Genomic DNA, 25,531 nt, shown 5'->3' with positions numbered 1-25,531 from the left:
ACCCTTTGGGTGACAGTGTCGCACTATATAAAACTGTTATACATACATACATTAAAAATGTAGATACTTTCTGGAGAGGATATTGCATGATAATGAACTTCTAGATTTATCATGGCGTATTACAGAGAAAGGAAGCAATTTCCAAGGTAGTCTGGTTTATGTACTGTCCATCACCTGTGGGATAACATCTGGCATTTCAGGATCCCATGAAGACTAACGTCTTTGAAGGATATTATTAGCAAAAAATGAAATATATTCTCTGCGAGAAAAGGCCACCTTAGGGATTTAAAGTTAGCCTTTGAAAAAGCTGATTTGCAATTCTGGATTAGAAATCCAAATAATAAAGTTGTGCATCTCCGGTATATCCTGAGGTTAATTACAAATGTCATAATAATTTTAAAAAAAGGTTTCTACCTACTCACTTGATGGAATCAGAAATTTCCAAAGAAAGGTCACAAACAATACTAAGTTTATTTCAATGCTATTTAATATTTTTCTGCATACATGATATATTATTTGTACAAGGTGAATTACATCACTTTTGGTTTCTTCTTTGGTTAATTTGCTAATGTAGGAGGATGGTCACATGCTCCTATTTCAGACATAGGTGTGGCTCAATCAGTATTTAATACCAATGATGGTATGCCACAGAAATTCGTATTTAGTAACAGGATAAAAACTATGATATTCTTCTAATTTAGAATTTTTTTAAATGATAGAAATTGAAATGGATATATAATTAAACATACTGGATTACCATATGCAAAATGTATCACTGAATTCTCACTTTAAAAAAATCGATGCAGTAAATATCTTACGGCGATGGAGATCTTATGTGTTTCAATCTGCCCTTGAGTGGCCTCGTTGTTAAAGCCTAGTGTTAAACCTTTTTCACATATGGTAAGGTCTAACTGTGACTTCTTTGGACTTTACTGTATGCATTGTCAATAAGACTTTAGATCCGTTTCGAAGTGGCAATCTCAAATATTACGATGGCAGGCACTTGGAATTAGATTTGTAGAAGGTTATGTTTTTAATACATCACCTGAATGCTTGTAGGTTCAGCTTGGATTTCATGATGAAGCTTATGCATTTAGAACTGTGAACCTTACACTTTGATGCTTGTGTTTTGTGCATTTAATTATTTTGCTGTGTGGGTTGAGCCAGGAGTGCTTGGAATGGATGGGGTGCGCATAGGTACTTGGAACAGGAAGTGGAGATAAGATAGGCTTTTTACTAAGTACAATATTGGCATGGTGCACACCAGCTTGAACAGGATCAACATAACAGCAACTGCAAGATTTGACTTTGATGTGCTGAGTAGTAGGCAGTTTAAAACAATATGAAATGTCTTATATAGTTACACTATTTATTACAAAAAATATTTCAGATCAATTTGAATATCTGGCAGTTCATAAACGCTTTCTCACAATACTTATAGGTATACGAGCTGCAAGAACTCAAAATTTGCTACACATTTAACTGTAGATTTAAGACACTAATCGTTTTACATGAATTAAAAGACTTCACATTTACCTTGCTTAAAGATTGCACAATGTAATATTTGCCTTCAATAAATCAGCTTATACATGCCTAAAGTGCATTAAAAATGTGTCCATAAGTTATTTTCACATCTCTACAATAGTTGTGCTTTTGATTTTAATTCTTCATACTTTGTAGGCGATTGCACAGTGCAGGTCTCAAAAATGTTCATATCCAGCTGCGTTGCGTCTCTTATGGCCAATGACATACGCCACCATTATAATAATAACTAATACTCCCAAAACTGCTCCCACTACTATGGGTACAAGGAAGTTGTCTTTATCTGCATGGCAATCTTCAGCTGTATTTGGAGACAAAATATGTGAATCGGAGGTTAAAATGAACTCATAAAAAGGCTAAGTTATAAATAACTATAATACTACTCTGAGTACCTTCAACGGTGAACAAATACGAGAAAGAAAGAAAAAACTTGTATTCACATTGCACTTACTTCTAATAAATCCAGCATTTCATTGATAATGCAGGTTATGGTCAATAGGAAGCAATTCCACTTGTTAGAATTTTTTTATCTGAAAAGTCTAAATTCATTATGGAAGTACAGTGTAATATTGAATACATTAAAATAAGCAAGTAAAATTCAGCCATCAACAGTTATTCAACAAGACAGAATGTTCTTGGCAATCAGGGGTCTAGGCAATTGCAGATTAGCTCTAAATCAGCGGCCATTTTAATGCAGACACGAAATCCGAGTCCCAAGCACTAACATCAACAATACAAAAACTTCAGAAAAAGATAAAAGGAACTGGATGCCCATCAGGTTGCAATTCTTGGATCCACCAGCTCTTGACCTCGCACTGGTGTCTCGCTATTCCCAGGTGACAGGACACAGATACATAGATTAGACTGCCAAAGCAGGGTTGCCCGCCTACGACACTAGCTGCCCTGACAGCTGCTGACCACTAGTCTATTCTGATTCTGACCACCTTTTCCAAAATTAAGTAAAGCCACAAAGAGCATCCAAGGATTTATATGTATTGGCAGCAAAAAAACATTTAATAGAAAACACTGTAGGAAAACAACTCTGGTGTATGTGGAGTTACAGAGAGAAATGGTGAGAGAATAGGTTTATAAGAAACAAAACAGTGACAGCACAAGGGAAAGAGGTTACCGTGAGTACATTTCTACTTTATGGTAGAGCGAAATGGGAAAGAATGCTACACTTTACATCACTGTTTTTTTTGTAAAAAACTTTTTTTTGTAAAATACATCACAGTTTTAACATGGAAATTTGCTATAAAGCGGTCTATTTTATAGATCTGCACAAGCAATTTGTTTGTGTTCCTCGATCATTTTTCAAAAAGTATGAAGCACCTCCTTTTTTCCAGGCTACAGAGATCCGACAAAGTCAGGCAATAAGAAAGTAAAATTATCCTTTGGTTTAGATATATTTTACAGGCTCGTACAGCAGGTTACCCCAGCTTAACATGAGCAGATCACAGTCCGCAACTCTGTGTATGTAATAAAGTTATGGAAGGAAACAGATGCCATGATAGTGTGAGGAAATGGGGTGTATCATATGGTGTGGTTGTACAACCTCACCTTTAATACACTTACAAACCTGTTTAGGACCCTTGGGTTTCGTTTGTCATCCCTTCTACTCAACCCTGGGCAACTGTGGCTCTGAGCAGCGAGGCTTACACAAAGGAGCAAGTGTAAAGCATTTAAACAGCGCCAAAACAATTGAAGAAGAAATCAACAAGACACCAATGAAAACCAACACCAATTTATAAAAATAGACTGCCTTGTTTCTTTTTTTGTAAACCTTTTTATTGAGTTTTCAAGATCAGACAGTATACAGAAACATCAGTTGCGATTATTCAACTATAAATTATATTATGTTGCCAGCGTGTAGTGCGATTAGGTAGTCTGAGTGTTCGGATGTGTTGTATGTCCAGCGCATGCAACGTATGCATTCGAGAGTGCCCTGGAGTGATAGTATAGTGTTTGGTTTTTGAGTTTTGCCAGTGTATCTCTGCCGATGGTTTGGATTGTCTTCGACTGTTGTTTTCAACGAACCAACTGAGGGTGCAACTTGGATGGGTTTTAGGGTTTGTAGCAGCGCGTTGTTTTCAGCGGCCTGGTTGGCGACGTATTCCTTGTGCCTTCTCTAACCTGATCGAGTCTTTTTCTGCAGCGCCCCATTTTATGACCGCCCGCCTCCATGCTTCTATTGGAGGACCTGTAGGCCAATGTAATGGCTGCTTCGTTTTCCTAGGAGTAGGGTTAACACTGCAAATCTCGTTTCTATCTTTTTCTGACGTTTGAATATGCCCAAGCCTCCCAAGCAATCTCAGTTGCTGATTTAGATCGTTCCAAACCATTTGAAGGCAGCAATTGATAAACAAGAGCAGCTTTGGGTTGACGTAGGGAAAATAAAGGGTAAAGGGGGGAAGAAGGAGAGAATGAGGGTAGAGTATCAGAGGAAGGAAAGGTTGATAAGTGTGAAGCTATAGCATTAGTAATAATCGTATATTCCTTGAGAAAAGACATGGGTAGATTATACAAAACTTGCAGTTCAGAAAAAGAAATAATGCATTATTGGCGAAAAACTGATGTACAAAGATTATGTCCTTTTCTTTCCAATATTTGTAATAAAAAGATCTGCCCTTATATTTGAGAAATTTGTTATACCAGATACAAGAGGACAAAAAACATTGGAGTGGAGACAAGTCTTTAGCAAATAAATCATGCAGTAGAGTTTGAGAATATTTTAAAACTGTATGTTTGGATAAAAACGAGCAATTAGACATAAAAACAGTATGTTGAAATGAAAAACCTTGCAACAATGATCCAATAATGATCGTCAGTATCTCTCTCTGTTGATGAATGGAATTGTATATGGAGCAAATTGTTTAAGACTTCTGCTGCAGCCTGCATTACTCAATCATTATATTTTATTTATCATAGATCCATTCTCACTCCTCTTAGTATCGCCAAGTTCTCTCCTTCCTCTAGTACTCTATGTTGGTCATGTTCTTCACTCACTGGTACGCTTAAACATCAATTATATGAATGTCCATCTGTTTTAGCTTTTTGGAACTCTGTTTGGGTTATTTGCATGCGTATATTTCATTGTTCTATTCCCTTATCATTCTTGAATGTGTTTTTAGGATCTGTTTTAGTAGATATTGATATTGCTCCTTCGAGTGTCAGATTACTGGATCTTTTTATTGCTATTGCGTTTAAAGTAATTCTTTCCTGTTGGAAGGATAATTCCAAATTATCTGTCCTTACTTGGTGGAACTTTGTTTGTGATGAGCATAGGATTTCTATTGCTTCTTCCTCGTCTGTCTCCTCTAAAGTTAAATCTGATCTCCTTTGGCTCCCCTTCTCCAATTATCTCTCATCACCCCCTTCCCCCTGATTTCTGGACCAATTTATCTACTGTTTCTCTTCTTCCCTTACTCTCTCTTATCCCTTCTTCTTTCTTCTTCTTTCTTTCCCCTCTCTTCTCTTCCCCTCTTTCTATCTCCTCTATCTCTCTATCTTCTCATTTCTTCTTTTACAAATGAACCATTATTTTACTACTTTTTCATATGCATCACATGTATATCATTTGGTTCTACTGTACTATTATAATATCTTTGTATTGTACTTTCTTTAAACAAATAAATATTTCTTAAACTAAATGTGCCCAAGCCTCCCATGTGTCGAGGCCTACCAAGCCAGTGGTTGTTTGCATCGTGGTGTGTATTTTTGACCAGTATGCCTGCAGTGCATGGCATGTCCAGAGCATATGCACAAATGTGGCGCTGGGCGGGTGGCATTGTGGGCATTCAAATTGTGTTTCGGGATAAAATCACAGTATAATATGTTAAACTGTATATTTTTGAAACGTGGTTTCAAAAGCTACTACTTTTTAATGTATTTTTAGACACCACAAGAAAACGATCACGTAGAGGGTTCTAGAGGGATAGAATTGACAAGGTATAGTAAATTGCATTATTTCACTCAACTTTGAACAAGCATTGACAAATTCACAGATTCGACAGAAACTTTATCACTGCAAAGTCTGGGCTAGTTGGAATACAGGGACTTTGAACTCCAGTAAGGAGCCAGTCAAAGGGGCCAGCAAGGTCTTCAGAAACAACTACCTCAGTAGGTGATGCAGTCCTCAGTCAGTTCAAGGCACGTTTATCTGTTGAGTGTTTTCCTATGGAAGTGGTCCTGATGCTTGAACTCCAGTAAGGAGCCAGTCAAAGGGACCAGCAAGGTCTTCAGAAACAACTACCTCAGTAGGTGATGCAGTCCTCAGTCAGTTCAAGGCACGTTTATCTGTTGGGTGTTTTCCTATGGAAGTGGTCCTGATGCTCAAAAGATGCTGTGGATGCAATGCGGTCGATGGGGGTCTTGAGGAGACTACTCCTTGGTCCACAAAGAGGGTGAGGCGGTCCTGGTCAAAGGTTCGATGTCCCCCCAAAGTCCTCTTGGTGTTGGCAGAAGCTCGGTCACCCCTAAACTACCAGTCAGCCAATATCGCGGTCACAGGCCAAACCTTCCTGGCTTGATAACTGGTCCTCTTGGGGTTCTAGCTGCACCCCGACACTCCAGGCCTCAGCGAACTCGGTGCAACTTTGTGCACCAGACCCTGGTGCTGCATGGCGGCAGTTTGCTGCGGGTTGAAGAGTTTGGGGTACCAGCTTGCCCCAGCAGGCTTCTCAGCTGTTGTGTGCTTGTGCTGTGAACAGGAGGCCAGCTCACTGACCCTTAGACGCTCTTGGGTTTGGCTGGGCTCTGGAGACAGCTTTTCCTTGAGCAGGACACTGTAGGAACAGTCCCTCTCCTTTGCTAGCCACCAGGTTCAGTCCATGCTGATGCAGCCTCTCATTGATGGTTCCACTGTGCAGCAGAGGATTCCTTCTTTGGTCCTTCCAGTTCAGTCGGAATCGGAATTCTGGGTGCCAGGGATACCCTATTTATGTACAGAAAATGCCCTCAAGTTAGGACATGGGTGGTAGCCAATGAGCTACCAGGTTCTCTCCTGCTGATGACCACTTCCTGGGAAGGGTGGCATCTGGCTATCCCAGTATGCAGCAGTCTGCCCATAACCAAGATGACAGAACCCCTTTGTCGGCATCCAGAGCTCCCTAGGCCAAAACAGTGGTGTGGCTACCAAGGGATCTACATGGCCCTGAAAAAACGGATTGACAACTGTCTTCTCCTTCTCTGTCCGTAGTGCCAGCCTGTCTGTCTGAACAATAGAGCAGCCCCTCTCCTAAGCGGTCCCCTGCTGTTCTTCAAAGGCGGCTTCATCTTTGAAGCTTGGCTTTTGGGCCAACACATGTGGTTTCCTGCCTGGGGGAAGTAACACCTTCTCCAATGGCCGGCCTTTCCGTTTGTCTTTTCTGGGAGTTATCACATCTTCCCAGGAGAGCAGACAGCTGTCTGCAGGACAGACCCAGAGTACAACAGTAAACAGGCACCAGAAATCTTGGGCAACTAAAGTGGCAACTTCTTAAGTGCACTTTGCCCACCCAGTGACACATTTGATTTAACCATTAAATCTGATTTATTGCACGGATTCATTTGTTACATTGCACTACCTACTTTAATGGCCCTATTCAGACGTTACAACAAGGAGGGGTTGCTGGACTGTTCCTAAGCGTGACTAAGGGAAGAACTAACTGGCGTGACCAAAGGTGTAAGTGTAACACCCAAGGGCATCCATTTTGTTGGATGGATTTGCCTCACACACCCCGAAGGATGTCATGCTTCATCATCGGCGGTTGCTCCTCGTCGGGGAGCAACCGCCGATGATGAAGCATGACATCCTTCGGGGATGCCCTTGGGTGTTACACTTACACCTTTGGTCACGCCAGTTAGTTCTTCCCTTAGTCACGCTTAGGAACAGTCCAGCAACCCCTCCTTGTTGTAACCATTGATACGGGCACACGCTGTGACTGGACCTTCCACTCCCCTGAGTGGTAAACGGTGTCCGTTGATCAATTGATCACTTCTCCTTCCTCCCTCTTTTTTGAAAAATACTTGAGCACGGTTCGCACCGTGGGAGTTCCCTCCAGGTGGATTAGATTGTTCAGATCCCCCATTAAGTGTGACCTCATACCAAATAGGTGGGTCATACCTGGTCCAGAGCCCATTTTGGCACTTGGGACCTCTTCTTTCTTTCTTTTCCTCCCCCCTTCCCTACCTTCTGTGAAGGACTCCACTCCACCGAGACCAGCCACCCTTGACCATTCCACTATGGAGGGTCAAGGTCTGAGTTTTGGTGAGGAGGATGCAGCAGCTATCATGAGGATACCATCTTTGTTTGGTATCGACGTTCAACCAGCCACGGGGAGCAATACAACAGAGTAGCAATCCCTATCAGATTTAAAACGAGAGTGGATAAGGATAACAATCCACGGGACGATGATGGCTCAATATTTCAAAGCCAAAATAGCACCTAATGGGTTGATCGTTAGAAATTTCCCACGGATATTCTGGGAGGATGGTCAATTCAAGGTTGAGTGGTCACAGGTGTCATGGAAGTGTACACACGACCTCCTCATCCTAATAGTTAACACAGCCAAACGTCTAGCAGATGCACTTCTAGTTAGAATACAAGCAGCTGAAGCTGCCTTGAAAACAGCGGTACAAAATCCAGGCTTTAAGACAAAACTAGCTGAAATTAACAAAGAAATGGCGGAACACAAAGAATTTCTGATGAACCAGAAGGTTGCCAAATTACAAAAGGACATCAAGAAATTCTCAAAGGAGAAGGTCTATCCATACCTAAAGGATGACTATGTGCCCCCAGGGACCAACCATAATTCAGACTATAACTCAGACTCCAGTACTAATTCTTCCAGAAGGGGCTCCAACAGCGGCTCCGATAGTAGTGGAGAAAATGGTGCAGCACAGATGCCGCCCAGAGCTAGAAGAGGTAGGGGCCGAGGGCAACAAAACTACCCTAACTATCCAAACCAAGGACCACTCACCGGGCCCCCCCCCCTTCTGGCAATATCCCCAGTTTCCCCACTTCCAACCCCCGTTTGCCCCCCAATATCCTCCGTTCTACCCCCCTCAAAACCCTACACACCCTCCTTTTTTAGGCAGAGGTTGGGGCAGAGGGCGAGGGCGAAAAAGAGGGAACGCACCGGAAAAGAGAGTACAGTGGGAGGAAGCACGCCCACAAGGGATGGACACGAGGAGCACGAGCCGATCAGGACCACAATAAGCCTGGTGGTCAATCTCTCTGACCGTCTCCTCTCACAGAAAGAAGTGGAGGTTCTTCAAAAAGGTTTAGGCTTTGTTCCGACACCTAAGATCGATCAATTCCAAGAGACTAGGGAACTGAAGTCGTTTTTCAGAAAAGTCAGGTTAAAAGCCTTTTTTGAAGGCAAACCCTGTGAACCTATAGATGACTCTGGACTACATAATCCATCTACATTCACACCGCACAATGGAATGGTCCCCCCTGAGGTGCTCACATTCGAACAAGCGGTTTTGAAAGATATTTCTAAATTGAACAGACACAAACCACACTGCAACATCTCTAGGGATGAGATGAAAGTTCTGAGATCAATGGCTGATGATCCTCTGATCACTATAAAACAAGCGGACAAAGGAGGTGCCACGGTTCTAATGAATACCAAAGACTATGAGATAGAATGCAACAGACAACTGGGCAACCAAAAGTACTATACTCCCATCGCTAACGATCCAACCCAGCGCTTGCTAACTACCATCACGAGCCTGGTGACAAGCGCAGAGTGTGATCAATGGATCACGAGGAAGGAGGCAGACTTCCTGATCAAAAAGGACCCGAGGGTCCCCTATTTCTACATCTTACCCAAGATTCACAAAGCAACCAGACCGGTACCAGGGAGACCAATTGTCTCAGGGATAGACTCCGTCCTGGAGCCCCTATCACAATTTTGTGACCACTTTCTGCAACCCCTCGTCAAAAACATCCCTTCCTACATCCAGGACACCACAGACGTGTTACGCATCCTGGACAGTGTTCAGAACGCTGAGGAGATTGATCTATTGATTACCCTAGATGTGGAGGCCCTCTACACGAACATTCCTCAGAGGGCCACTCTAGAGGTAATTGAGGAGAGACTAGGCCAGGAAAGGTGGTATTCGAACACCCCACAGTCGTTTATCATGGAATGCGCCACCCTAGCGCTTACAGAAAACTATTTTGAATTTATGGGCAAATTTTACCACCAGACCCAAGGCACCTCTATGGGCAGTACATTTGCTCCCTCGGTAGCCTGTTTGTATATGGCCAAGTTTGAAAGTACACACATAGACCATGAGTCCAATCCGTTCCGCAACAACATCAAAATGTGGAAACGCTTTATCGACGACATCCTGATCTTGTGGAAAGGGCCCACAACTTCCCATGAAGCTTTCCTTGAGTGGGTTAATGCGTTAAACCCACATTTGAAGTTTACTATGACTTCATCAGCCAAGGAGATTGCGTTCCTGGACTTAACAATAAGACTAGATGAGGGGTCAGTAAGCACTACCATGTATCGGAAACCCACCGACCGCAACAGTCTCCTACACTATAAAAGCCACCATCCGAAGGCCCTGCGCACCAATTTGCCCTTTGGGCAATTCTTGCGTATTAGGCGCAATTGCAGTGATGTGCGTGATTATAAAAAGGAATCCACAATCTTGTCTAGGAACCTTCTTGACAGGGGTTATCCTAAAAGCGATGTTCTGAGAGCTAAGAAACGGGCTAGGAATAACAATCGCGAGGCACTGCTTGAGCGCCGGGAAAAGGCCCCTACTGAGAACCAACCCATCACATGTGTGACCACGTTCACCCCCCTGTCTAACCAAATCAGGAAGACAATCAAACACCACTGGGGAATATTGAACACAGGTGACATGACCCTGGAAGACCCCAGGTTCGCCTTCAAGAGGTCACAGAACCTAAAGGATATTTTGATCAGTACCCGACCTAAGAAGGCCAGAAAGGAAACCCAACAGACACTGTGGCATCTTCCCCCGGTCACGGGCCACTATCCCTGTGGTATGTGTGGAGTCTGCCGATACACCATGGCAGTTAAAACTATACAGCTCTCTGAGACCTTCACATGGGAGCTGAGGCACCACACCAATTGTAACACCTCACACTGTATATACCTCCTCACGTGCCCTTGTGGTTTGCATTATGTCGGTATGACAACCCGCCCCATCAAAACCCGTATTATTGAACATCGTAGCAATTTCCGCTGCAAAAGGACACATACAAAGATGTGCAAACATTATGTAGACCAAGGCCATGACGCGGATTCTGTCAAGTGGGTGGTACTCGAGTCCAGCCCTAACTGCCCCAAGAATGCCCTCTTTCAGAAGGAACAGAGATGGGTCCACCGTCTATCCTCTGATAGACTGGGTCTCAATGAAGACATCCCGTGGCACTCGCTGTGAGCCATCCGAATTCCAACTTATAACATTGTTGCCATGCAGCCTTACAACCAGCATTGGGCTGCAATCTGTAATTATACCTCCCCCCACTGGGTTCAGACCCCATAGTGAACTTCACACACACTCAAATATGTGGTTTTCCCAACACTATCGATACCGCGACCAGAATTAATGTCACAGTACCTCAGGGGCTATTCATGACACACTCGGAACAGACGATCCTGCCTTTTCCAATTATTATTACTAATGAGCCATTAGCATCTTACCTCTGATGCGTGTACACCCCAAGATTTAATACAAATCCGTCTACAACACGCTAGGTCTGTGGACCCACTCAGGGGTATAGGCACTGTGACACCATTCCAATATGGCCGCCGCTACACTGATCGACATCACGATTTTGTATGATGTTCGCCCCATCTCATTTTTAGCACTGGAGCGAAACCCGACTCCTACGTGACTTAATTCCCTGATCAACGGATATCCTGAACACAGTTAAGTGGTGCGCTATTACACATCATAGCCTCCGTGATGTTACAGATCCACTAGTCTAAGATGGCCGCCCCGCAATCGACGGAAACCACGTGACACGCCGATAGGCGGAGACACGCGTTTCGTTTCGATTCGCTGTTGCCGATGTAAATAACCCTTCCCGCCGAGCTCCCATATCTACTCGAGCTCGGCGGAGAAGGGTAGGTCATGCAGCCAAGGCACAAGAGATTAGAGGTGAGTGTTGCAGCGGGACAACAGGGCTCTAGACTAGGAGTTCCTTGAGGTTAAAGATACTGCTCACTTATTAATGGTTGCCTGGCGGTTTGTTTACCTTTTACCCCAGTTTTGACCTATGGACTCATCCTTGATGCCTTATCCCGCCGACCCCTCTGGTGGCTGGTAGTTCTTGACAGATAGGTGAGTGGGCAATGTGAGTGTGTTAGAACTAAGGCTCTTTCAGAGTCGGAGTGTGTGTGCAACTGTTCACCTAATCACTTTTATGTTTTAATGGGTGTCTTCCTCTCTATTGACTGATGCCAACACACGGTATGAACCCAGGTGCCCACTTGAGCCTGGACAGCTGCTGCATATTTTAACCTTTTTAAACCTTCTTAAACCTCTTCACACTTCACAACAAATCCACCTCACCTACTCAGTGATTGCTCTGTGTGCCACACTTTAGACACTTGGCATACATAACCACTTAGGCATGCAATGACTGTTACTTGAATCACAAGTACACCTACAGCATGCCACACTTCTCACAGTTCTTTCCCATGGCGTGACCTACTTTGCATTTTGCAAATTGTTTTTAATCATTGTTGTTTTATCTCTTTTCTATGTTTAGGCATAGGACAACCCCCACAGAGGTAAAACACACACAAACTCACACATGACACTAGCATGTTGTAAATCACCTTTTTATAGGTCCTGATGAATCGCGGGTAACTATTGCCCACTGCGAGAAACATGTCGACCGTCTTCACCACTAGCCCCATCTAGGTTCACCTGACTTTACTCGTTGACTCCTAGTGAGCTAGCCCCCTGTTTTTAATTGCAGCTAGGGACCCCCAGAATAAAGTTGATTCCGGTACCCTCAGCTACATTTTAAATATCCCTTTTCACCATCACATACCTCCCTGCCCACACACCCACACCTCACCATAAGGCTGTTGGAAAAAAGATCTCCGCCAAAGTGCCCCTCTTTGAGGTGAGCCCGTCGGGGATTGCACCGCCTCCCCGACGAGGAGCAACCGCCGATGATGAAGCATGACATCCTTCGGGGTGTGTGAGGCAAATCCATCCAACAAAATGGATGCCCTTGGGTGTTACACTTACACCTTTGGTCACGCCAGTTAGTTCTTCCCTTAGTCACGCTTAGGAACAGTCCAGCAACCCCTCCTTGTTGTAACCATTGATACGGGCACACGCTGTGACTGGACCTTCCACTCCCCTGAGTGGTAAACGGTGTCCGTTGATCAATTGATCACTTCTCCTTCCTCCCTCTTTTTTGAAAAAAACCTATTCAGACGTTAGCAGGACTGAGGCGTCAGCCTGTAACTCTGTACTTGCTAATGGGGCTTGTCATGTCCCACAATAGTAACACACGGACACGACTGGTATGTGCTTAAGCTCTTTATTGGTGCTGCTACACAGGTCCCCGTCCCTACACTAACTGTCCCCTGGTTCCTATCCCCGGCTCCTCCTGTTCCTGCTCCTCCCTCTGACTCCACCCCGCAACCACTAGACTGCATCCCACAATACTACATCTCCCCCTTTCTTAACAAAATGAACTTAATGTCCTTAGTGTTCGCAGTTCTTCAATCCGCCACACAGGTTGGCGGACAGCCTGCTCTTCGAGCCTCAGTAGTGTCGAATCCGCGGTGGGCTTGACTTTGGTCGATCTTTCTGTTGTCTTGATCAGGGCATTCTTGATCACGTTGCGTGTGAACTGTCTGCTCTCACATTCCGCAGTCAGCATGTCTCTTTCCCGTGGTGTAACTACTGTTGGTTTAGGTGCTCGATCTCTTTCATGGCTGGATAGCGTTCTGGTCCTCTTCCGAGTACCCGCATCCACTTTTGCTTCCGTTTGTCTTGTCCGGTTGAAGGCAACACTGTCCTCCAGTTCAGGGTCATGTATGCCAGACGGTATGGTGCTGTCTGATGAGACTGTCTTTGCTTGGTTCAGTAATTCATTCACCGCCTTTATCTTTACTGCCTTTTGCTTCGTCAGGTCAAGAACAACACTGTCTTCCTGTTTCGAGTCTGGGATGCCGGCCGGTGAGGTATGAACGGTGGAGGTCAGCTTGGTATGACTTGGAGATTGATTTGCTGTCTCAGGTTGTTTCTCCCACGCCTGCTCGCGCCTGGAACAGGCAGACTTTGGGGTCGGCTGAATGTTAGTGTGTCTTGTTCTCCTCCGATGATGACTTAGTTCTCCTGACATGTCTGGCTTCCTTTGCGGATTGACTGGTTGGTCCGTTTTTATTTGGGTGCTATTGGCCACGATGCCGGATTCCGTTTTATAGGACCAGGACCAGGGCCTTCGAGTCAACCTTGCTGCCCCTACCCGGGGTGACGGTGTGGTATTAGTGTCACGATGCACCGGTGCTCGATGCGACAGGTTGTCTGGTGGAGTGATCGAGTGTGCATTGACATTGGTGTGGGACACGTCGCTCTCGACGTGAAGAGTGTCCCTTGGTTCGCTGATGTGTTCAGGTGCTTGGCGCCATGGCCGGTGTCGGGACCACGACTCTGTCGACTCAAAGGATCGGACCGAAATGCTGTCTGAATCAGAGGAGTTCTTCCTCACTTCCCTCTGAGAATGTTTCTTTAAGAATGTTGCACGTGGTCGTTGTCGGGACCATGACTCTGCCGACTCAAAAGATCGGACCGACGTGTTGTCTGAATCAGAGGAGTCCTCCCTCACTTCCCTCTGAGAATGTTTCTTTAAAAATGTTGCACGTGGTCGTTGTCGGGACCATGACTCTGCCGACTCAAAAGATCGGACCGACGTGCTTTCTGAATCAGAGGGGTGCTCCGTCAGTTCCCTCTGTGAGTGTTCATTTGGGAATGTCCTACTAGGTGGTCTTCGGAACCGGGTAGTCCGTGACGAGCTGCTTTCCCCCTCGGAATTGTTTTTGAAAAGCTTCTCCATGTGTCTTTGTTGGAATATCTTCAACGCCGTCTCATTTGGGAGATTGTTTGAAGATTCCGTGCTTGTTCCTTGTGCTTGATCCCAAGCTTTTGCCTCTTCGTCCTTCTCGTCTGATGTTACCCATCTACGCTCTGTTTCTTCGTTGTCGCGGGGCCCATGGATGCTTTGGGGCCCATGAAGGCATGGATGTTTTCTTGCTGGTTGTTGTTGTTGTGAGGGACCAGTCCGTCTTGTGTGATCTGGTTCTCCTTCCCAATTGCTTGATGTTCCAACACCTCTGACTTGGGGTTTATGTGTTCTCCGGCCAGATGTTTTCTTGGACTCGTCTTCACTGCTTGTCGACTGATGTCTCTGCGCCGACTTTCGGTGTTGACCAGTGCGACCCCTTCTTCTATGGTTAGTCTTTCTCTCCCACTTGCTGTGTGGGATGCCTTCTTGTCCAGGAGTGCGATCCGTCCCACTTGATGCTCTTTCTTCCTCCTTTGAATGACTCTTTGAGGAACTCCTGGGGGGTGAATAACTTTTTGGAATTGTCTTTTGGATGGTTGACTCTGGGTCATCTGACTCCGAGCAGTCCTTGGTTGACCTTGAGTAGTCGGATGCTGAGAAATCTGACTCTGAGTAATCCGTGTTATTTTCTTTGTCACTGTGTCTTTCCCGTTGTCTTTTTGCTGGTCTGTCTTCCCTCTCTCTCCTTTCAGTTCTGTTTGTTTTCTGAGGGTTATCTGTCTGGGCGTCTTGATAATTTGCTTTCAGATTCGGGGCCTTTGATTTGTCTCTTACCTTGACGTGCAGCCCAACTTCAGCCTTCCTGATGATTTCTTCCAGTGACCACTTTCCTCGCAAGATCTTGAGTTTCGTGTCGGGGTTTGCGCAGCCTTCAATTATCCGGAGTCGGACTGCGTACTCATTCGTAAAGGTGTTGAAGTGGCAGCCTTGTACCAGGTTTTTTAACCGAGTGATGAAGGTTGGCAGTGGTTCACCTGGTTCCTGCCTAGCTGTGTTGAAAGCGATGCGCTCTCGATCCACTTCCGTTTGTGCGGAGAGACGGGCACATAGCTTCTCTTGGAGTCTTTTATAGATGTCTGTGTCTTCTTCGGAAAATGTTTCGATTGGGCATCGGCCCTCTGGACCCACCAAATGGAGGAGCAGCATTAGGCACTTCCTCTCTCTTTGTTCTCCATTGGCGTCCAGGAAATCACTCAATGTGGCCAGCCATTGGTTCCGTTTGAGACACAGACTCCAGGTGTCCGTCTGCATCCCTGAGGGTGGTGCTTCAAAGCAAGGATTGAACTGTTGTGCGATTTCTTCCCCCGCCATAAGAGGAGGATTTTGATGGATCATGTTCGCAGAGCACGGGCTGTTCCTTTGTCTTCTCGTCTTCGTAGTTGATCTGTATTCAGTCGAAACCTGCGGTCTGGTCATGCGCTGGGACGTTAGCAATGCTTGTTTGGCCTTCGCCAGTGCTCGCTTGGTCTTTGCTAATGCTTGATTCTGTTATGTTCGCCAGTGCTTGTTTGGTTTTCAGCAATACTTGTTTTCTTTCTTTGCTGCGATTTATCCAATGCTTGTTGATCTGCGTGTATCAATGCTTGTGTCTCTTTGCATGGATCAGTGCTTGTTCCTTTGCGCGTACCAGTGCTTGTTGATTTGCACGTATCGATGTTTGTCTAGTTGCATGTGTCACTGCTTGTTTGTTTGCATGTACCAGTGCTTGTTTACTCTTAGCCAATACTTGTCCTTGCATGTACCAATGCTTGTTAATCTGCATGTATCAATGTTTGTTTATTTGCATGTACCAATGCTTGTTGATTCACTTCCGCCAATGTTTGTTTGTATGCAATTGCCAATGCTTGTTTGTATGTTTGTTTATTTGCATGTACCAATGCTTGTTGATTCACTTCCGCCAATGTTTGTTTGTATGCAATTACCAATGCTTGTTTGTATGTCTCTTGCCTTTGCCAATGATTGTTTGGTCTTTGCCAATGTTTGTTTGTTTGTCCTTTACCAATGCTTATTACCACACTGCTCGCCTGACTTAAAGATGGCCGCCGCTAAATTTCACAGGGGATGTCCTTCCCAGCTGCCTGACTAAGATGGCCGCCGCTGTGGAGCCTCAGGTCACACGAGGTTTGGCTCTCTATCTCTGGCTCATTCACTCGGGTCCATTCACCGCACTCACCGGGCGAGGGGACTCCTTCCAGGGCACAAAGGCTGTCACCGCATCCACCGCCACAGCGAGGGGCACAGGCGCGACCGGGGTGAGCTCCCGACGTCGCGTCCTTCGTCTTCTCCCGGACTCACGCTCAGGGTGAGATTCGAATACTTTCTTGGCGCGCGATCGCGCTGGCTGCACTTTTCACTGCATTTACTCGCAGCGCGCCACACTCCACAACCACGGAGCTTCTGGGGGTGATGGGGCAATATCGGGGTGGGCTCCCGACCTTCACTTACGTCCTCGTTGTGTCTTCGCGCCCATGGGACTCTCGCGTCCGGCGCAACCGGCTCTTTCTCTGCTGGTGTTCTGGCGCTTTTCACTCGGCGCTTTCTTCCTCTGTTCTTCAGCGCCCACACTCAGCGCTCCTTCCTGTGGCGCTTCGGCGCTTGCATACTTCGCCGCTTTCTTTTCTCGACCCTCTTCGCTGTCGAGGGGAGATCCGGCCGCTCCTGGGGGGCTCGCTATCGGCGCCGCAGGGTCTCGGCTGCAGCGGAGCTCTGGACGCTCCACGCTGCGCGACGGGGCACTCTCGGGTGGGTTTCTGCTTCATCCCACCCTCGTCGCCAGTTGTCATGTCCCACAATAGTAACACACGGACACGACTGGTATGTGCTTAAGCTCTTTATTGGTGCTGCTACACAGGTCCCCGTCCCTACACTAACTGTCCCCTGGTTCCTATCCCCGGCTCCTCCTGTTCCTGCTCCTCCCTCTGACTCCACCCCGCAACCACTAGACTGCATCCCACAATACTACAGGGCTACTAACCTTTCCACAGTAAAAATGACAATTTAGGATTTTTACTGCTTGAATGTGTAAAAGTACATGTTCCACTTTTTAACATACAGCACCCAGCATTAGGGCTCGTTAGGGGTGACTTACATATATGAAAAAGGGAGGTTTGTGCTCTGCCATTACCTTAAATGGCAAAGTTGAGTTAGAAGTTTTAAACTGCCCTTCCAGTCTGTAGTGGCAGACTGGGAGCCATGTTTTACCTTGTCCCACTCAGGGTGGCGCAACAAGTGCTGCAGTCCCTGGGGGACACTAACTTAAAGGCCCGGAATACCCCTGACATCATATAATAGGGACTTACAAGCAATGTTCCCTCCAATTAATGTCCACTGTGTGCAGCAGTGCAAGATCTATGTGCGCTGCAGATAAGTCTATGTGCACCAAGAAACCAATGAAGCATGTGAGTGAAATGCTCAGCTATGTAAATCTGTAGCAATCACCTCTCCAAACCATTGTTTATAACAATAGCAAAAACAGGTGCAGTTCACACATAAAGCTTCATTTAATAATGTCTTGAGACAGTTTTGTTATGTCAATACACTTCGTCATGACATGTATTATTTACTCTTGTGGCTGCGCCCCTTTTAGAGACTCCCCACTTTTTCATACCACCTAAAGCCTCCCTACTTTTTCATCCACTTAAAGCTTGTGACAAGTATGATTTCTCTTTTTGCTGGCAGCAAACTTGACTCATGAAACAGACAGAGGAGTGGATGCTCTGTGCCATAGAAGGGGACCTCGAACAAATGAACAACTTTCTGCAGTCCAATGCAGAGCGGGTAGTGAATAGAGATTGGCGAGCCAACTAATTAACAGGGAGAGCTGATCCTAGGATTGGCTCTGGCTCCAAGAACCGCTGTACGAGCCGAGCCCTCAAAAAACATTTGCCATCTAAATCGCGCAACAAACATTACGTTAGATTATAATAAGGTGCCTTTGGGATTCAAGAAAGTATTTCTTTAACACGCAGAATCATTTGACCTTAGCATATCAGTTTATTTGCAAAGTATTTCCAAAAAGTAGGAGTTTTTAAACATGAACTGAAAAACCTTCCTATCTGGGCCCAATGACCTTGTTATAAGTGACCAAAGAGGAAAGTTAGTTATATGCAGGTAATGTGGCCTAGATTCTTATTTTAGATAGAGGAACTTTATAAGCTATTAAACCAAACACAAGAAAAGACGGTTGCTAATGTGCTTCTTTCATCATTATTTTTGAGTGGGGGGCCTGCATGGACCCCGCAGCAACAGCAACCACTGGGAGCCTGATGCAGCACAGGAGCCTGATGCAGCAGAGGCGCTGGTACAACTTAATATATGTTATCTGTTGTAAAGCACCAAGTAAAACTGTTTACAGGTATATTCATGATGATTTTCGTCAACTGATGAGCTTCACTTATATTTCAGACCCCTGATGAAGGGCTCATTAGCCCGAAATGCATGGGTACACAAACGCACGGCTTCCAAGGATGTATAGTGAATTCTGACGTGCTACAGAATAAGGCCTAGATTGGAATTTCAGTGGCATTAAAAGTGTGGAATGACACTATAGTTTTAATAACATCTAGGAGTTGTCGGAATAGACATGGACTACAATGGATACTTGGTTTATCGTTACATTTGTTACCCTTTAAATTGTTAATCATATTCTGAAGAATATCCTCCTTGAAAACTTTTGGGAATGCTTTCAGCCTTCACTGGCCGGAATGGATAAAAGTCTTGGATTTGTTATTAGACTTTCTCAGTGCATGATTACTCATTGTGTCCTGAAGAAGGCACTGGAATTTTTGTTACCAGCTGAAACAATTGCCAACCATTATGCAATAAAAGTTTATAATCTACCTTTCGGTATAATCTCTAAGCTTCTTGCTGTTACTCCCAATATGAAAATGAAATGTTAACTCCAAGTGGATACAATGTAGTAAGTATTCCTAGGCATTTTGTCTTTTTATTTCACAGTTAGTCTACATAGCACAAGTACCACTGCCGCCCATTGTAGCAGGGTTTTTCAATCAATTTCAATCATTCCTCAACCCACAATAGGAATAGCCTTTACAGACTTTCTTGATGTCTACTTGAATTAGTAGATTAATCAGTCAGTTTGTTTTACTGGTACCGGAAGATCTAACTTCTTTCAGAGAGCATGTGGAAGCCTCCTATATCGCCCAAAGAAGAACTAGCAGCTGGTGGTGCTGGGGGAACCAAGAGTTTCACTAATCCCAATCTTCTCCTATCCCTCCATCTTCTGGCTCCACGTCATCTTCCAGTCATCCTGGATGGGGATACGCTCCAACGTCCTGCGCTAAGGGATTTTGTCTTGGCTGCGCAATTGGACTTTGCCCCCGATGCAGCAGAGAAGACGAGTGTGGAGAAGTACTTTGAGGAGATGGTTTTGGTTGCGTCAGTGGAGGCAGATTATCTGATTGAGGGAATCTCTTATAATAATCATTGAGCATTTGTTGAAGATCTGTACCCGGAAAAATTGCAAACTGCATCCTAGGGTCTTGATAAGTATATTGCTAATGTGGGCCCACATAAGAATACTGCTCTTGAAAAACTTCCTTAGGTCTAGGCCTTGCCTCAGGCCTATCTTTGAAGAAAACAATCCCCTTCCAGATATCTGGTGCCATCATCATCGTCTGCATCCTGGTATTTAACATGCAACTGAAAAGGGCTGCATGCTGTGTCAAAAGGACCATCAACATCAGAACCTCCCACTTTAAAGGTGGGATCTTACTTGAAGATGTCTGGTCTGATAGGAATGGTTACTGAACTCGTAGAAAGGTACGACAACGGTGTGATAATGTTTAAAGCAAGAATCTGGTTCAGATGTCACAATCAATGGTTGTAATGTACTTGATGTGCTTGTTATCGACATTTTTGTGAACCCTGATGTCGATAGATGAGTCAATAAGATGGGCGCCACTAACAATGGTTTGTAGACTTTCTTCATGCATGTGTGCTTCAGCAACTTTGGATCCGTAGAAGACTTCCTAATCTCTGAGGAAATAGATTCCCTCACCCATGGAGTTCAGGGCTGAGATCGGATTTGGGTATTTTTCACAAAGACAGGGGGTGAAGAATTTCTTCCCTGTAATTTTGTCAGCTTATGAAGATGGACACCTTTCACGCTGTTTACTGTCTTTGCTTTTGAGAATCAAACCATTTTAACTGGTTTCCTGGAAGATTCTTTTTCCTCTTGTGAGTCCTTTTGAGAAGAGAGGACGTTCCTTCTCTATCATCTCCTGAAACTGGAGTTTCCATTGACATCTTTTTATGCAGCCACATAAGAAGCCTTGGCTCCCTGTCCTTAAGTGTTTGACAGAAAGTGTATAACAGTACTTGCACTCCTTATGTGGGTCCTTAGAGAATAGCCGAGGTTTGATCAAGGATTTGCAGGGTCTCAAAAAATACCTTTTAGATTGTACTGGCATGTTTTCTTAGCGGCTTTAACAGGCAGGGTGTTACCTTCTAGAAGTTGGGAGTTCAGTCAAAGATGTAGAAAATTAGTTGTCACACTGAAGAAACTGAGCAGAGTTCCCGAAGACTCCCTTCATGCGGCAAAAGATAAGAAATTAGAGGTATGGTGTTTTTATTAAAAGGATGTGAATGGTTACCAATGTCTCTTGTTTAGCTTTACTGTACAATATTTTGGTTTACACTACTTATTGTAACTATCATGGGACTCCCACCTCAACATCAGAAAAGATTCAAGCATGTGAATCATTTAAAAACTTAATACTGGAGAACTCTGCTTAGATAGGTTGAGAGGATCATAATACAAGCAGTATTACTCCTAAACTTGTTTTACCCTCTTCCTAACGACAGACTGCTGCTTGTTTGGATCCATGAAGACAGCTATTGAAGATAATTGTTTTATGCCCAAGAGAGGACTTAGGAATGTGCCTCTTCTCACCTGTATGTTTGACTCTAAAGGAAACCTACAATGGCTAGGAAAGCTAGCTTCTTGCATATAAGAACTCAAAAATAACCCAGGCGATATGTTACTGTGCGTAAAGTCTTCCAAGAACTAGGAAGAACAACTAGGGTGCAAGGAACCGTGTGCTGTACTAGCTTGGAGAAAGCCAGAAGAACCTGTTCTAACTGAATGTTTGGTTGCGGTCCCTGGATAGTGATTGAGGAGACTACTCCCACTGAAATCCATGTACTGCTACCCATGAAGTTTCTGAACGTTTCGGAGCATCCAGGAAGGAGAGATTCAGTCGTTGATAAATTAGTGACTTCAAATTTTTTGTCTACCATGGACCGATTGGATGATCCTGCAGAATCTATCAAACCTCACTGCATTGCTAGTTGACTAAAGAGGGATCCTAAGGCACACTTTACTGCGTTACATCAATTGGCGTTAAACTTTTAACCCCACTGTTTTCTATCGATGTTTCAACATTTTCATTGAAAATTCAGAAACTCTTATGCAGTTGTAGTCCCATGGCTAAGTGGACAAATGTATTCACTCCAGGGGATCTGTATTTGATTTCATGGTCCAGGTCCAACCCCCATAATGATTCTCAGCTTTTCATCCTTTCAAGGTTGACAAAGCGAGAACTATTCAGATGGGTGTCAACGATCTGGCATTTCAGCATCAAGATAATTTTTAGAATGAATGTGCACTTTACAAGTACACATTAGGTTATATTACTCCGGATTCCCTATTTAAGTCTGGCCTTTGAGACACCTTTAGATGTCTCGCCAGACTATTGATTTTCCCGAAACAATTCATACATATTTGACATATGTAGAGGGGCTTTTGGACAGAGGCCTCCATCTGTTGGTCTGTTGAACGGTCACTCACATTTTGCTTCCCCCCATCACATCATGGGTAATGGGTGAGCCCATTTTACCATTAACTCCCTTCACTTTGCGGAACTACAAATCGCCTGCTTTGTTCAAATTCCCCTTAAAAACATTTTTTTTTCATAAGAAGCAAAACTGGTTTAACATGTAATTTATTTTTAAATAATCACCATTTAACTTGTACTTGAGGTGTCTAGGTAGATGAGGATTTATCTTCCATTTCCTTTTTAAAGTTGATGTTCTAAAGTGTGCAAGTGATATTGTATCTGCCTGAGATTGGAGTACTCAGTTAGGTCTTTTATTCTGGTCTCCTTCACCAATAATGATAAAGTGAAGGTTTTAAAAATGTCAAGCTTTTATTGCAAGAATACGGTGGCCATGTTTAGGGGGTACAATAAGTACACAAAACTGTAATGGATGGAATGCCTAAATTAATCTCGGACACTGGGTATCACTTGGTCCACATCCCAATCCATCATCATTTTTTAACACCATGCCACCTCAGTTTGGACCCAGCTATATGCAATCAGGCTTAACCCAGTTTCATCAGTCCATCCCAAACTGGAAAGCCAGGTCCTTCCTGAACCGTAACACAAGCAACATAGGTCCCGCATCACTTTAATGTTTAGGGGGGCACCCTTTTTTTCAGGCATATTGTATTGTATTGTAATTGCATTTATATAGCTCTTACTACCCCTGACAAGCCGTCTAAGCGCTTTTTCGGCGAGTAGCACACTACTCCGGGACCCATAAAGGATCAATGTTGAATTAGTACAGTGAATTATTAAAGTAATTAAAGTGGTGGATAGGTTAGTCAGTTATTTTGATTCGGAAGGATGGAAGAGAAAAAAAAGGTTTGTATTTATATGGAGCTTGTGGTTTTGAAGCGCCTTTTTTTTGGGTAGTAGCACGCTACTCCGGAAACCCATAAAGGATTAGTGGTGAATTAGTATGGTGAAATTTGAAAGTAATTTGAGTGGAGGATATTAGTCAGTTATTTGGAGTGAGAAGGATAGTGGAGGGATAGAAGAGGGATAAAGGTTTGCATTCATATAGCGCTTGTTACCCTTGAAGGGGTGTTGAAGTGCTTTTCTGGCGAGTAGCATGCTACTCTGGAACCCTTAAAGGATTAGTGTTAAAAATTAGTATAGTGAAATATGAAGTAATTTGAGTGGTGGATATGTTATTCAGTTATTTGGCTAAAGAAGGGTGGCGGCAGGATATAAGAGGTTAAGATGTTCATATTTATATAGCACTTGCTATCCCTGATGAGGTTTGAAGCACTTTTTTTGGTAAGTAGCATACTACTCTGGAACCCATAAGGATTAGTGTTGAATTGGTATAGTGAAATATTAAAGTAATTTGAGTGGCGGATATGTTAGTCAGTTATTTGGATTGTGAAGGGCTAGAGAGGAGAAGAAAAGGGAAAAGGGTTGCATTTATATAGTGCTAGTAACCCTGATGGGCTGTTAAATCGCTTTATTAGCAAGTAGCACGCTACTCCAGAACCCATAAAGGATTAGTGTTGAAAATTAGTATAGTGAAATATGAAAGTAGTTTGAGTGGTGGATGTGTTATTCAGTTGGATACAGAAAGGTAGCGGGGGGATAGAAGAGGGGAAAAGGTTTGCATTTATATAATGCCTGCTTACCTCTGATGCGGTGTTGAAACACTTTTTTGGCGAGTAGCACTCTATTCTGGGACCCATAAAGGATTAGTGGTGAATTAGTGTAGTGGAATATGAAATTTGAGAGATTAACATGATAGTCTGTTTTTCTTATTGAAAAGGATAGTGGAGGGGCAGGAGAGTCAAGGACTTAGATTTTTTTTTTTTAGGTCTTAGCAGTAGGAGGAGGCTTTTGGATTAGTTTTGGGGATCGGTATAGTAAAAGGTGTCAGTTTATGCAAGGGGTGGTAGTGTAAGAGAGTCTAGAAAGAGTTAGTTTGTGGATCATAGTAGTGGTATGGGGTTTGGGATAAATGAGAGTGTGCGTGTAGAGGATATATTGATATATGTATAGGGTGAGAAATATGGTAGTGCATTGGAAAGAGTAGTAGAAAAGTTTGAGAGGAGTCAGAAAGTTGGGTTAGAATATATATTGAGAGAAGTATAGGATGAGAAATAGGGTAGTGCATTGGATAATAATAAATGAGCTTGTAAAGCGCCTGGTTACACTAGCTAGTGTGTCCCCACGCTGCAAGGCTATTCGTACCGCTCTGTAACGACCAATCTCAGTGAGATGCATAGTCTATATCTGAAAGAGCCATGTTTTTTGTTTTTTCCGGAAGTAGTTTTCAGATGGTTCCGTCCGGAGACCTTGGGGGAGGGTGTTCCAGTGCTTAGCGGCTGAATCCCACCCATTCTTGCTCTTTTGCTTACTGGGATTTTAAACTGCCCCATCCCCAGGAACCGCAGGGCACTAGATGGAGTGTAAGGTGACATTAGACTCTGTAGGTAGCTAGGTCCCTTTCCCTGCAGGATACTCTGACTAACACACAGAACCTTAAAGAGGATTCTTTCCCTCACCTGGAGTCAGTGCAAATCCGCCAGGGCATTCCTGGAAGAGGCTCTCCTGGGGAGCATCAGAACAAGGCGAGCCATCTCGTTCTGGATGCATTGGAGTCTCTGAACACTCTTACCACTGGCACCTAGTTATAGAGCGTTCCCATAGTCCAGGTGGGAAGTTACTAATGCATGGACTTGAATATTTCTTGCGGCTACAGGGAGCACATCCAGGATCTTCCGAAGGCCTTTAATTATTCCAAAACATTTTTCGGCCACCGTCTTAGTGTGGTGATCAAACAAAAGCTTGGAATCCAGCCACATTCCCAAGTTCTTCACCTGGTTTCTGGGGGTGGGGGTAGTGCCTAGCGTCTGCGGCCACCACCTAGATGACCATATTGAGGGAGCCTTCCCTACAATCATGACTTCAGTCTTACTGCTGTTTGATTTTAGACAGTTACTCAACAACCAGGCTAGCAGCTCCTGTAAACAGGAGGCAAAGGTGGTGGCTGCCCCTATGTGGGATTGAGATAGAGATACTATTAGTTGTGTGTAATTCGCATATGACACAACACTAATGCTGTATTTTCTGATGATGTCTGCCAGAG

The 25,531-nt window shown here is 44.3% G+C and overlaps 1 protein-coding gene across 1 annotated transcript in view; it reads right to left on the bottom strand.

Moving 5' to 3' along the window:
• Nucleotides 1-469: 469 nt before the first annotated feature.
• LAMP2 (lysosome associated membrane protein 2) overlaps nt 470-25,531 on the bottom strand; it is a 434,546-nt gene continuing 409,484 nt past the window's right edge. The window contains exon 9 of the mRNA XM_086918518.1: nt 470-1,843. Within this exon, the coding sequence (XP_086774644.1) occupies nt 1,701-1,843 (143 nt within the window). The 3' untranslated portion in view covers nt 470-1,700. The remainder of the gene's footprint in view (nt 1,844-25,531) is intronic.

Source organism: Lissotriton vulgaris, chromosome 4_1 (assembly GCF_964263255.1).
Source record: "Lissotriton vulgaris chromosome 4_1, aLisVul1.2, whole genome shotgun sequence".
NCBI lineage: Eukaryota > Metazoa > Chordata > Amphibia > Caudata > Salamandridae > Lissotriton > Lissotriton vulgaris.
This window is presented reverse-complemented; position numbering and strand designations above follow the sequence as displayed.